The sequence below is a fragment of the Camelina sativa genome, chromosome 11 (genome assembly GCF_030686135.1).
Source record: "Camelina sativa cultivar CO46 ecotype springtype chromosome 11, ASM3068613v1".
In the NCBI taxonomy this organism is placed as follows: Eukaryota; Viridiplantae; Streptophyta; class Magnoliopsida; order Brassicales; family Brassicaceae; genus Camelina; species Camelina sativa.
The window spans coordinates 3,745,533-3,759,847 of record NC_141890.1 but is presented as its reverse complement, the minus strand read 5'-3'; the positions used below and the strand labels follow the sequence as shown (position 1 = coordinate 3,759,847).

The following is a 14,315-nucleotide window of genomic DNA, read 5'->3' as shown; positions in this document are numbered from 1 at the left end:
TCTTACGAAAATTTGTCAAAGTAACTACAAGAAGTGAATTGCGAAAGTGATAGTTTAACGGTTAATCATAGTGGGGCCAAGATCAATAATTTTTTAATTATTTTGTTTTCGAACTTTATATTTATGTGTTGGAGAATGAAGAAGATAGTACTTGTCACGGTTTAATGGTAAAATACTGATTACAAAAACAAAAAAGGGATAATGACGACAATAATGCGGAAGAAATGACGGACTTGACAAGAATATATGAGTTCGGGATTGATTGAGGATGAAGCTAACTTAGATGTACGTGTGGCTTTCCCTCAGTGTAGCGAAACCGACATCAAGCCAAATGGCAAGACACTAGATTGACTTTTTGTTCAACGTGTTTGGTTGTTGACGATTCCTCCAAGAGGTTGCGTGTTGGTGCGTTCCCACTACACGCACACGAGTTTTACATTTATTTTCATTTCTTTCTTGTTTTCGTGTCACTTTGTGTCAACAATAATGAACAAAGCGTAGCATTGGAGAAAGCTTTTCTATATAGGCTATACATATATTCCATAGGGGATGTTTAACGTGTGTTTTTTTTATATATCGTAAAAGAAGTTTATCTAATCGAATTTTCTGATTTTCTCCATTGGTATTTTGGATTTTTTTTTTCCTATCTTGGTTGGACATAGGAATAAATCTTGACTAATCATGGTTTGAATTCTCTTGATTGTCACTCACTAGGTTTGCAGTTTGCTGATGGTGTTCATTTTTTATATAGTAATGTTGTGTTTAGTGCTATGATTTTGCTTTATATACATTACAAATTTTGATTTTGATGCATTTCTGTATAGACATTATTATTTTGTTTTATTTATTTTTGTTGTGATTTCAAATTGAAAAACAAAGATTTAAATGATTTACTAAAAAGACCTATAAAATATCAAATGATCCCAAATAGAAACTTGTATAGGGCATAAAACAATTAGATCTAAAAAGGTATTGGGCTCTTTTGCTTTAGAATTTATAAAAAAAAAAAACTTGAATTGGGCTTTCTTCAAATATGTGATTTGGTATCGAACCTTTTTTTTCTTTTTCTTTGGGGGGACATTTGATAAATAAGAAAAAGAAGAAGGCCGTCTTCAATAATTTTTCTACTTTCCCTGAACAAAGGACGACGACGAAACAAACACAAAAAAGAAAGCAAAAAAATCAAGGAGGAAGAGAAATAAGAATGGTGAACTATGTGCTTAAAATCACGGCTGATCTCGACAGTCTCACTAATCTCCAGCCTTCCGGTGGCTGCGAAGATCCCAACTTCCCTTACCTCTTCAAGGTCTCTTCGCACCACTTTTTTTATTGCTTCGATTTCCCTCGTTTTAGTTTGGGTCTATGATTGGATTGAACTAGTCGAGCTTCTAAGGGTTTTGATTTCGCCTTTTGAATCACAGATTCCTATGGAATTTGAGTCTTTCAAGGAATTAATTCTTAGGGCTTTTTTGTTTATTTTTAGTGTTTAAGATCAAAATAGGATGAGCATGTTAACACTTGGTATATGAAGGGATGATGAATAATGCTCCTGCTTGGTCTTTGCTTTGTTGTGTATGGGAAACCAAGTCATCTTTTGTATACTTCGTTATATTAACATAATGTTTTTTTGTTTCTTCTTGTATATTAGTTGAAATGTGAAAGATGTGGAGAGGTGACTCCTAAAGAAACATGTGTGACTTTGAATGAGACATTTACTCCTCCGGGAGGTAGGGGTACTTGCCATCTTGTTCAGAAGGTAATTTCGATCCTGCCTCTTTCTTGATCTCTCCTTAGTATGTTTGAGATCATTCTTTGTGCTTTTCAATATAAGTTAATGTCAAAATAAAGCAAATATTGGCTGTGGGAGGTTTGGTAGCAACATATCATGATTTTAGGAATTAGAGCTGTGTTTTGGATGATCTCTGGCATTATTACTTGATCTGATTCTCTGCTCATAAGAAACGTTTCTTTCTTATCTCATTCTGTTTCACAATGTTTTTAATACTGAGAATTTGATTGTTTTGTCTCCATGAGTTATTCTAGTGTAAGTTCTGTGGAAGGGAAGGGAATGTGACAATGATTCCTGGGAAAGGTCGACCTTTAACTCTGGAAGATTCTGAGGCTGGAGTACATGCCCCTCTTATGGTCTTTGACTGTCGTGGCTATGAACCTGTGGATTTCGGATTTGGTGGATATTGGAAAGCTGAAGCTGTAAGTCGTAACACTCTCACTTAGGTTTCTGATTTCATACAACATGTTGTCTGGACAAAGAACTCCAAGCTTTGTTTCCAGTAATCTTTGATGCTCAATACTACTTAAAGCTCTCATGAACTGAGTTCTTTTGGCCTTAACAGGAATCTGGGACCAAATATGATGAGATTGATTTGTCGAGTGGTGAGGAATTCACAGAGTATGATGAGAAGGGCGAGTGCCCCGTAATGATTTCGAACTTCCGTGCAAGCTTCAGCGTCACCACCAAGTAAAGTCTATTGTCTATTTTCTGATTCACTGCACACTTGGTGTATGTAAAAACCATGAGATGATAATTACTCAAGTTCTAATAAATTTCTCTTTTTCTATTTTCCTCGGCTGTTTCTGCTACAATAAGTGAATCATCCATAAGTTTGAGAATTTGCAAGAACATTATATAATAAACAATCCTTCTATAGTATAATCTATACATTAACTTTAGTTCTACAAGCATTTGTACAAGGCAAATGGATAATTTAAAATAATTATACACTGAAGAGGGAAATGATAGTGAGATTTACATAGAGGATAATGGATTGAAGCAGTATACCAATCGAAATAACAATATTTTGGCTATGACGATTGGTGGTATAAACAAATGCGGAGAGGGTTTAGAGTTTTATGCACTGAATCCGCGGTGAAGCGAGCTCCAAGGACCAGGTGGGATTGTGGTACAAGCCTGTGAAGCTGCCTCCTCCATTTGCTCCATTTGGATCCCTGCGTTGCAGATGTTTGCAAAAGACCTCATGTGCTTCATACCGTACTGAGACAGCGATCCACAGTGCCTCTCAAAAGCTCTCACCTAAACAACACAAAGAAGGTTATACAGTTCTTCCCTATATGAAACGTCAATAAGTTTGTAATTTGATACTCTTTCATAAACATAGGATAAGAGTAAACAGAGTCCTGCGTCACAATCAGTATGGCCCAGATTTATGAAGTGATTACTATACATAATCTAGCAACGCAAGTGGCTAATTATATAGAGTGCTGGGCTCCACAGCCAACCTCTGTGAGATTTTTTCCATGGTACATAATGATCGATGTGATCCCATGACTATACCAATACGTTTTTCAATTCTAACCATAAGGGTTGATGATAAGATTGGCTCAACAAAGTCTTTAAGGGGCAAGTGACGTATTTATTTACCATATTTTTGAGGCAGTTCCAGTCATCGACTAGCGGTTTCCCAGCAGAACGTACTTTGTTTAGCACTATAGGACCATCCGAAATACCAAACAAGATTTTTCCAACGAGCATTACACTATTGTCAACATGAAGTCTGTGAGACATGACTTCAAGTAGTTGCTTATGAGCTTCTGTTTTCCTAGCGGAACCTTCTGGTGCTTTCCGGTACTTCATTAAAACAATAACATGCAAAGGAACTTATTAGTAATCCACGAAACCACAGAGTATCCAAAAGATGCAAACAAGAATGGGCAAATAACCTTTTCCCAAAAGTGGACAAGATCTGCATCACGCTGATTTGTAACTCTTGAAGGTGGCTTCAGTGAATTCGCGTCCACAAAGGTGAAATTTTCATTGGCAGGGTTTGTTCCCATATAAAGGTCGAGCAGATCCTTGCTAAGTCCTACATCGCCATATTGCATGACATGAGAACCATAAGAATACTCGGTAGGTGCAGTCCTCCTTTTCACCTGAAACACACAGAGACACACTTATTTGCTAACAATCTAATTTACAGCTGAGAAAGTTTAATCTACATCATTACAGGCTTTCTATAGAAGCTTACAAGTTCATATTGCTGCTGCAGAGTCTCAGTCTGTAAATTGTGCACACCACTGTTGCATTTTAAACAAATCAGAATCAATACATGAGATTCATAAAACATGAGAAATAGAACACTGCTACTCTTGTTAGGATTCATTAGCTTACCTATCTTCCATCCAAGCAACACTGTACAAGTCACCTAAACAAGTGTCATACTCGGGTGGAGGACTAGGTTCATCTCCAGGGCAATAGGTACCCCAACTGCTTTCTTCGGCGTTTGATGCAGTTGTGGCATAGATATTCAAACCCTCTGGAAGAACCCCTTCAAAGATACTTCCAGATTCACAAGCTTCAAGATAAAACACCTACAGGTTTTGCCTTTTAGTATTATTACTCACAAGTCACACGAACAACAAAAGTATATCAGAGGAACCTTGGCGATTTACCAAGCTTTTATAGGTTCCTAAAGCATGTTTTTTCCTCAGAACATCATTCAGATCATTTGCATATAAGTAAGGAGAAGTCGGCATGCCTGCAAATAAAAGACAAAGAACCATCACTAACTTTGATCTAAACCATCCCATCCAGTCTCTGGGTTATACTAATAAACTCACCTAAAATTCCAGGACCACCATGGTCAGTGTAGAATATAAAGATATGATCATTTGGACCACTATCCACAACCTTGCCACTTCCCCCTTTAACAGCAGTTTTGTCTCCAAGGATGACAGCAAATAGATTATCAACGTTAACATCATCTCCAGTGTAATCCTGCCGCACGAGAAAAATCCCAACAACCAATCAAGTAAAACTCACAGCAACAACAACATAACTAAAAACTCGAAAAGATAGTAAGAAATGAAAAAAGACCTTGGGAACTCCTTGATAAACATCTTTGCCATGAGGGCTGTTGATAAGGGTTCCAGGCCTTGGATTCGCGTGATGGTATGCAATATCATCATACATGAATACCACAATATTCTCATCTTTCAACCCACCTTTCCTCAGAAGTTGATAAGCATGGCATACATCAGCCTGAAAAAAAGTTAGTAAAACTCAATAAGTAAACTACTATCATAAGTTCATCAGCTGCCAAACTTGACTAAACTAAACTTGCACAAATACAGAACAAGGTCTATAAAAGAAAAAAAAACAGAGGAATCCGAGAGACAGTACGTACCTGATGCCTGTAATTATCATATCCGCTCGATCCGGCGACTAAAACAGCCCACCTAGTACCGGCGTTAGAATCATCGTCGTTGTCTTGAGCAGGACGGAAGAACCGAGTAGCTTGCGACGGGAGTTTGATAACATCGTCAGGACCGTTTCTTGCGGCGGAGACGGCGATCGGCGCAAGGAAGAGAAGGAGAAGAGGAACGCCGACGTCGACACGTGTCATCTTTTTGGCCCGGGGTTTTTGGATATCAGGCGGCGAATGACGAGAGTGATGTTGATAGGAATCTTTTTTTTTTCAGTTAGTTGAATCTTGTGTCTGATTGGAGAACACAATACGTTGGTTGGTTTGGTTTATATAATAAAACACGCAAGCTTAATTTTTTTCGATATTTACTTATTTAGTTTTATAAATTGCTTACCCTTATTTTGATAAATTCTATTGCGTGCTGGCTCTTCCTTTTTTAACATTGGCTAGCGAATTATGTATGATTTTTTATTGATTAATTTGTTATATAAAAAAAAGGACATGAATTCAATTATAGTCACATTTTTGAATTGTTTCATTGTAAATTTGTAATTCACAAATTTCATGAGTAAAAGAGGAGACTATCTGAATAAAAAAAGAAGAACATGAAAATCATATGTAAAAGGAGAAAAATAGGTAATCATGTCAAACGTGTATAAATGACCTCGAAACCAATATCAAGATGACTGAGTTATTAATAATGTTCAGATTTTTAAAAGATCGGCTTAGTTTTTAAAGATCGGCTGAGTTATTACATACTCTTTTATGTCTGAAATAAAAAATGCCAAATTTTGTGTGGCAACAAAATATGGAATCTTTTCCTTTCAAGTCTATCTGTTAGCAAAGGTTCCTTAAAAGAAAACGAATATTTTGTTTTGGATACTTCGGCTCGGCAATATGACTTTTGTTTCTTTCTGCCTCTTAGTTTTCTTCTACGAACTTGATTCTTCATAGTACTATTATAAGCAATCAAACTCAAGGCGTCCATTATTATTGAGTCGTTAGATAATTTGGTGTTAATGGTGTTTTGACAAAAATAAGATATTGGACAAAATCAATATCATTTTGGTATATGTTATTATCAAATGCATAGAGCTGCTATTACTGGACAGAATCAACTTGAACTGAGCCAGTCCAATAAACTACACATTAGATTCCCGCGACGTGTGTCCAAAATGTCTCCAGTCTCTGTTGCTTTTATCCCACGACACGACGACGACACACCATTCCTAATTAAAATCTTTTTTTTTTTCTTTCTTTTTTTTTTTCCTAATAATCACACGACTTTACTTACAACGGTATACATAGATTTATATATACACACAGTCACGATCACTCTTACGAAACATAAAAGTATTGAGTGAGCTGTCGTGTCATTATTCTTTGCATTCTCTTTCACCAAGTTGGGTTTTATTAATTCATAATTGTGGCTGAGGACAATGCTTTTTGTTGATAGAGAGGCACACAACTGAGATATCATCAACCTTAGCCGTTGGATATTTCTGGATCCACGCACTCGTAGCCGCCTCTGCCACGGCGTTGGCCGCTCCTGCCTCACTTTCCGACTTCATCACCACCGTAGCTACCTCTTCGTTACTAAGTACATCCCACACCTATTACACAAGAAGAAACAAAAGAAAATTGGGTCATTATTTTTTAACTTGGATCATCCTATTATTAAATTAATAATATTTTATTTTAAAACTTGGGCTTTACTTTCAATCTAGCCTATTGTTTGGGTCTACTGTAATTTGATTAATAAAATAATTAACAAAAGCCTTAAATGGTTGGGCCACAACAGAACATGGATTTTGGTTCTGTTTTTAATTAATAGTAGTAACCAAAATAGAACTTAGGGATTTGGCAGTATTCTAATTTAGGTTTAGTAGATTTACGTACCCCGTCTGAAGCAAGGACTAGATATTGGTCGCGGGGAGTGATTTGATGCGTAGAGACTTGTGGAGTCGCAATGACACCGTAGCTTTTAAGGAGGAAATCACCAAAAGCCCGCGACATGGCTAGGCCTGGCCGGTTTTCAGTTGGAAGCCAAACTCTTAGAATGTGAGGTTCTGACTCCAAAGCCAATACCCTTCCGTTTCGTTTCCTTATCCTATCCGCTTCGCCTGCAATATCAATCCATAAATGTTTAACAATAATGAAACCGGTACGTATCATTGTTTACAACATCACTTTTTTTTTCCATAACTTACTTGGCACACTTGGCTTTAAGTCATTGGTCAACTGAACCACCTTGGTTTCTCCATTTTCGCTTGTTCCAATCATCACAGCCCTTGAGTCTCCAAGATTTGCCACCATCACTTGATTTCCCTGTTTAATTTATATTGTTGTTATTAATACAAAAGTTCGAAAAAAAAATGAATAATAATTAACATGGCATAATTTGAAGCCGTAGAAACATTGAAGATATGATTAACTTACATGTTTAACGGCGAGAACAGCAGTAGTTCCAGAAGAAGAGCAATCATTAATCTTTTTAACTTTAAGAATTCGTTTGTCCATCTCCAAACACGTAGTTTCGCAAATGAGTTTCCAGTCTCGAGTCACTGAATGATTATTCATATGACCTAAGAGTATAGATGGCAACTGGTTCCTTACGATCTTGCTTACGAACTCACCTTTCTCTCCATGCCCATCAAATACTCCACATAACGCTCCTTCTTCTGTTCCATATCCCTACAATTTTACCATTTCATTTCATTTCATCAAAAACAAATTATTTGTTGTGACAAACATATATATATATATATATATATTAATTTATACGACGAAAATGATTTTATTTGGTAAGAATTAGAAATTTTGAGTACCAGGTGGAGAATGGCAGCATCTTGGTTCAAGCCCTTTCCTCCAGCTAAAGAAGAGACAGAGCCAAAGCCTTGAGGAACATCATGGTGGTCAGAGTATAAAACTGCATTCTCTTGTCCATAATCAGTTATCTCATAAATCTGATTACGATCAGTTGATCCTCCTGAGGATATACACGAACAAAATCCCATATTTCTTCTCTTTTTTTTTTTTTTTTTTTGTATTTTGCTTTTTTTTTTTTTTGGTTTGTTATGTAAGAGGCGAGATGATAAAACAAATGAAAGAGTTTGATACACGACTTTGCTTATTGCATATAACCCCAGTTTTATAGCCTTTTGTGAATCTTATTTAGGAATATATAAATACATTAGTTTTATATTTCACATGGTTAAATATATATATTCATTCCGATGACTTGTATCTTTAGGCATTAAGGAAGAATAATTCAATTCAGAGGCGGTCGATCTATACTCTATATTATATATAACCATTTTAAAAAAATTATTGAATCTTTTTGTTAATCATATATATTTGATTACCTGCCAAAATAAAGAATTTAAAAATGAATCGTTGCCGCCAATTAGAATTAAAGAATACAGGGAAGTTGTGTGTCGACTAAATGAGAAACCGAATCATTTGACATAGTAAATTAAGAATTTAATATAGCTTGTGTAATTGTAAGGCAATTGGTGGCAGTGACAACGTATAACAATTTACAATTAATCAATAAAGTTGAAAAAACTCTCCGGACTATCCCAATATTCAGTTGAAAGGGCACATGACGTGGTGTGATTAGTATCTTGATTAAACTACTAATTTGATTTATTCGAGAATATTAACAAGAGTTTCAAGTTTCAAGTTTCAAGTTATCAACAAAAATTTACCGACGGGGATTCTTGTTCTGCTGTGTCATTGCCCACAAGTTTAGACGCGTCAAATATTTAATTCCTACTAATTTTCTGCTGTCAAATATGTAATTAATTAAAGGAAGAATCATGTATCCACATATGCCAAAAGCTTGCTAATTAAGTATATGTACATAAGAAAGAAGAAAATAGAGAATTGGAGTATAATAACTAGATTAGACCAATTAAAACCTGACAGATCAATCTATAAGTATACTTATTGAACATAACAGTATTGATCTTTCAAAGTTTTAGTAACGCTTAAGCAAACTCTGAAAATTAGAGATTGACTTTAAACAACTCTTTTTTGTTTTTTTTTTAATGTATACAGTTCAACTTATTATTTTACAAGAGATACTTCCGAATTGACATAGTTATACTGTATACGCGCTCCAACGTTTCTTGCAAGTGTTGTTATTCATAACCGATGGAGATTATTTGCGACGACGATACGAAAAGTTAGCGTCTTACAGGTGATCATGTAAACGTTATCAATATTCGTTTTATTTTATATGTTACAAACTTACAACGTAGTAAATGGTATGGGTGATATGGTTAATTTTCTCTCCAATATTTTTAGTTGTGTTGCATTATTATAGTTTTTAAAATATTAAAATAATGAATTACATTAATATTAAATTTCGCACTTTTGTAAACGAAAAGAGTATTAAAAAAACAAAAGTGACGTATGTATTTGTAAATTTCTAATTAGGCCAGCTTCTCCTGACCTTTTGGACATATCAAACGATACAACCGGGTCAACTCTCACATCCTTTTTATCAATAATGTTTTATACTTCTTTTATACATTAATGACCTAGTTGGTCACTTATTCAGAAATACAATATATTATATATATATATATATATCTTTAATTTTAACTATACGTTATTTTGAAAGCAATTTACTGGTATTTTAAGTTTGTTTCCATAAATTAGATTGTGAACTAATTTACCAACTATATATATATGGAACTTTGGATTTTTTTTGGTAAGATTAATACAGTATATATAACGTCTAGTAAATTTTTATGTTCGTGAGATTTAAAGTCAAATTTACAAACGAATAGACATTAATTTAAAATTTTGTTTTATTCTCATAGACTACCCCGCTACTCAATTAGAAAGGCACATGATGTGTCATCTTGTAGGATTCCAATCTTGCATAAAACGGATTCCGAATTTAATAATTTAGTCAAACGTTATTAAAATTCGTTGTTTTTCATATTCTATTAAAGTTAGGCCGTACAAAAGAGCGCTGGCGAGATAACGAATGCCGTACATGTTGGCATCGTCATCCTAAACCCACAAGCCATATGCATGGCAACATTCTTTAATTTCTATTTTTATGTTTTGATATATTTTTAGGTTATCTCAAAGTCCTGATCATGACCTGGTTCATTAGCTAATAGTAATACAGTAAGACGGAAGACATAAGATGCCAACAAAAATGTTGCTTCGGGGGGGCTGTAAGGATCCACTCATTGGATGCATTTGTTTACATAATTTCGTAACGTGCAACGTGAAGAATTTTCTTCTGGATAAGGGAATGTATTTTTGATGAAATATATTATATCCGTCGTTTGATATTATAGTTATTCAAAATCCCAAAGAAACATTGAAGATCAGGCAATGACGGTCTCATCAATATAAATGTTCATCCAATAATTAGATATATCACATTTCAAAACACGAAATGTCAACTTATATTTGCAACTTTATAAAAAAATTATCAAATTGGACGTTGATATCTTAATATAAAAAAATGGAAAATTGATTAGAATTTCTAATCTACATATCATTAACAAGAAGCCTATGGGAAATTTTAATTTTCAGCAGTTACTTAATTAAATTTCAGTGGCCTATCGATATCGTATTGAACTATTGATATGTCAACAGCCACTTACTTAAAGGTGATACGTGAGTACACCTTTGCATGTAGCTTCTCAAAGCTAGCAACAAAGTTACTCCAAATTGCACCACATATATATTCAGCTTTTAAGCTTCTGTCTTAGCTTGGCCTCATATACCATTTCGGTAGATACACGTTAGATTATATCTTCAAGTTGAACGAGCCTTGCTTTCAAAGCGACTTCTTAGACGTCTTCTTTGTATGCATCACATAAAAATGAAACAGTAAACTTGACTACCCAAAGGCCTACAAAAATGACAAACCATCTGAGTCATCGTCATCTTAAACCCACAAGTCACATGCATGAGAACATTCTTTTTTATTTTATGTTTTAAAACATATATTTATAGATTATTCTAAAGTCATGGTGACATACTGATATGGTCCGTTAAGTAATAATACAGAGAATAAAATAATGATTATTGCTTTAGATATAAGGTAAACTCAAGAGAAGGCGAAATTGTTGCATGTATTTGTTTTCATAATTTGGTAATAACGTCAACGTGAAGAGTTTTTTGTTTTTGTTTTTTTTTCTTTCAAAACCTTGAAATCACGATCTCTTCAATATAACATCTATCTAATAATTAAAAACATCACATTTAAATCACTAAATATTATCCATTCATCATAATAGAATTAAATTAAATATCTCTCATGATATTTTTAAGTGACGAGTGACGACAAAGAAAAAAAACTGATTATCAAATTAAAGACCAAAAATGAAAATGATTAAAAGCTCAACATCGAAGTATAGATACACTAATACAAACATCAGTAGTGATAACCATGCCTATGGAAAATATGACAGCCACTTTGCTTAAATTCGGTGGCAAGTGGCAACCATATCACTCGCACATAAATGTCTTTTTGGCCAAACCTAGATCACACACATTAATTTACGGCTGTTATACTCCCTAATCAAATTTAAAATTGTATGTCATACTGTCTACTGACATGAGATGGCAAAATTAACAATAAGATTATTGTTTTAAAGAAAAAAAATACATTTGTTTTCAAACAACTTGATTAATGTGTTGACTTTGCAATATTCAAAACGATTTTTAAAATTTCTTAGCTTCTCGTTCTCACAGCCACACATTCCCATAAACTAAGATATCCCATATAATATGTACAATCATGTATGAAACAATTAACTGCGACAAAATAAATCATATGAAAATAATTATTTAGTCGGCCGATCCGGCACAAAATGACGTATTGTACTCTGTGTATCATCTATGTATTTTATTCATATGAAGAGTTTGCTGATATGCTTATCGGGATAAAAGATAAGAGTTGGTTCACATAATTCGATTATTTAGAAGCTATTAGACATATAAGTCATCACCTTGGTGTATATATATATTCTTTTATAATAAGATAGCTTGCAACACATTTGATTAAAGCCCTTAAGGACTTGAGTTGAGGTCTGTCAAAAATAAGAAAATCATTTATATTCATTTGGACATTTGAGTTTCTTACTTGATGGATTTAGAACAAGTTGTCACTAGTTTTTGAGTAATTATTTTTCCACATGCGAAACTTACAACCATATCATAACCAAAAAGATACAAGATACAAGTTGTCACTGTTTTTGAGTAACAGTGTTTTCATTAGCTTATGATCTAAATATTGTTCCCATTGTGATGATCTACAGCATTTGTCGCCTCAGTCACAGGCACCTTCTTTGCAAGAGACCTGGGGATGTCAAGATCATCTTGAGCACATCTTTGTTGAGGATGAGATAACAACATTGACATGGGCTTGAAAACAGACCGTGCAAGCCCTTGACCACTCTCAAAGATGTAACCTTCATACTCTGAAACATGTTCTACAGCATCGACGAGAGAGTCATACACATCTTGAGGACAATTATCAGGACTTGGCTTGTCATGCAGATACATAACATCCAATGTGAAGAGCTTCTGGTTTAAGGGCCAACCATGGGTTGGTCTCATTGATGACCTGCAGTATATGAGAATCTGCAGAAGAACGTAACAGAGTCAGTAAAAGAGGTTTTTTTTTTCAGTCTGTGGCTAGAGGAAACATTGTATTTGCGAAGCATAAAAACTTACCACCCTGAAAATTCGATTTTGTGCTCTGGAAATTTTGGCTTCCTGAGCCGCAGCCCGGAAGAGAAGTGTGAGATCCGCTCGACTAGAGGTTTTATTAGGTGACAATCCTCTTAAGGAAGCAACAGCAGATTCAGCATTGCTGGTGAAATCCTTTTTAAGCTGGAAACATAAAAGACCTCAAACGTTCAAATCAAATGAAAACGAAAAGACAGACCAAACAACATCCACTAGTGGAGCATCAAATGCGATTCTCTTAACACATCTAGAGGGTACAAATAGTACAAAGAACACCAATCTCAAGTGGAAAAAACCATCAAAGAACAAAATGAATTATGATGCAACACTCAAAAAAATGTTCCCACTGTCGCAAAATACTATCTGCTTCTGAGAAGTGAGAAATGAAGGCCTCTGTTTAAACCAACAAAAGCAACAAAAGGGAAACAAAATCAAGCAGACCAAACAATTCAGTTACATCCTCTAGGAAGAAGAACAGAGAAACTCACAAGCAAAGTCAAGATTCCAAATTTCTCAGCTAAAAATTCAAACTTTGAGGAGAATACACAAAAATCAAGAGAAACCCCCCAAAATTGATTGAAGAGGCGACGACATTGAATTGAATCAATCTCACATACAAATAGAATCGGAGAGAGAGAAAGATATACCCAAGCGGCTGATTTGGAGAGAGTAGCGAAAGCAAAGCGATGATCAGGATTGATGGAGAGCTTATTGTGGATGAAGAGGATAACGGCTTGCTTGACGCATTCCATCCTAATCAAAGGCCTACCATTTGTTCCCGTCGTCTTCATCTCCGCCATCGATTCCGCATCTACGTCTATACATATCAGTATGTCTTCGTTTTTTATACGCCCCTGTTTCAGCGCGTATCGACTCGCTACACCTCCGGTCACGGCGCCCACTCTGTCTTCCTCCATCCCCTTCGCCGTCGTCGATCTTCTTTGAAATTTCTCTCCTTGTCGTTTTTTTTGTTATTTTGTTCGTCCGAGATGTTAAAACGATGCGTTTCGGCAATAGACTCAAACTAATATCCGACGTCGTATTGTGGTTCTTAATTTGATGGATTTTGTTTTTTTAATATCAGTTATCTACTAATATAGATTTTCAAAGTTTGTAACTGATACGATCGTTACATGTGTCAATTTTAATGATTAGAGATTTTGCTATATAGAAAATAAAAAATTTAGTTTTAACAATTCTTAGTAAGTATAAAAATAATTATAAGAAAATGTCTTAAAAGAAAAAAAATTATAAAAATTCATCTCTATATAACAACTAAGAGCGTCCCCATTTGGGGTTTTAGTTTTGAGCCTCTTATGTACTGTTTGAATTTTTAATGAATATATTATATACTGTATTAAAAATAAGAACCACTAATCTCCTAATTAAAGTTATCTTCCC

General features: G+C 34.8%; 4 protein-coding genes across 4 annotated transcripts; 1 reads left to right on the top strand and 3 right to left on the bottom strand.

The window, feature by feature from the left end:
• Positions 1-474: 474 nt before the first annotated feature.
• Positions 475-2,579, top strand: LOC104729971 (uncharacterized). Its single transcript, XM_010439528.3, has 4 exons — positions 475-1,306; positions 1,649-1,756; positions 2,044-2,211; positions 2,355-2,579. Exons 1-4 carry the CDS (start codon positions 1,205-1,207, stop codon positions 2,481-2,483), a joined length of 507 nt encoding a protein of 168 aa, XP_010437830.1. The 5' UTR covers positions 475-1,204; the 3' UTR covers positions 2,484-2,579.
• A 67-nt stretch (positions 2,580-2,646) lies between these two features.
• Positions 2,647-5,850, bottom strand: LOC104721525 (vacuolar-processing enzyme gamma-isozyme). The gene is made up of 9 exons (XM_010439527.3): positions 5,163-5,850; positions 4,853-5,017; positions 4,597-4,753; positions 4,429-4,514; positions 4,148-4,347; positions 4,005-4,053; positions 3,700-3,909; positions 3,401-3,607; positions 2,647-3,052 (listed from the first exon to the last, which is right to left on the bottom strand). Exons 1-9 carry the CDS (start codon positions 5,379-5,381, stop codon positions 2,870-2,872), a joined length of 1,476 nt encoding a protein of 491 aa, XP_010437829.1. The 5' UTR covers positions 5,382-5,850; the 3' UTR covers positions 2,647-2,869.
• Positions 5,851-6,227: 377 nt separating this feature from the next.
• On the bottom strand, positions 6,228-8,461 carry LOC104721524 (putative protein phosphatase 2C 61). The gene is made up of 5 exons (XM_010439526.3): positions 8,012-8,461; positions 7,623-7,877; positions 7,394-7,511; positions 7,083-7,306; positions 6,228-6,796 (listed from the first exon to the last, which is right to left on the bottom strand). The coding sequence occupies exons 1-5, from the start codon at positions 8,198-8,200 to the stop codon at positions 6,602-6,604; spliced, it is 981 nt and encodes a 326-aa protein (XP_010437828.2). The 5' UTR covers positions 8,201-8,461; the 3' UTR covers positions 6,228-6,601.
• Positions 8,462-12,261: 3,800 nt separating this feature from the next.
• LOC104721523 (uncharacterized) lies at positions 12,262-14,014 on the bottom strand. The gene is made up of 3 exons (XM_010439524.3): positions 13,562-14,014; positions 12,900-13,058; positions 12,262-12,806 (listed from the first exon to the last, which is right to left on the bottom strand). The coding sequence occupies exons 1-3, from the start codon at positions 13,829-13,831 to the stop codon at positions 12,450-12,452; spliced, it is 786 nt and encodes a 261-aa protein (XP_010437826.1). The 5' UTR covers positions 13,832-14,014; the 3' UTR covers positions 12,262-12,449.
• Positions 14,015-14,315: the final 301 nt, after the last annotated feature.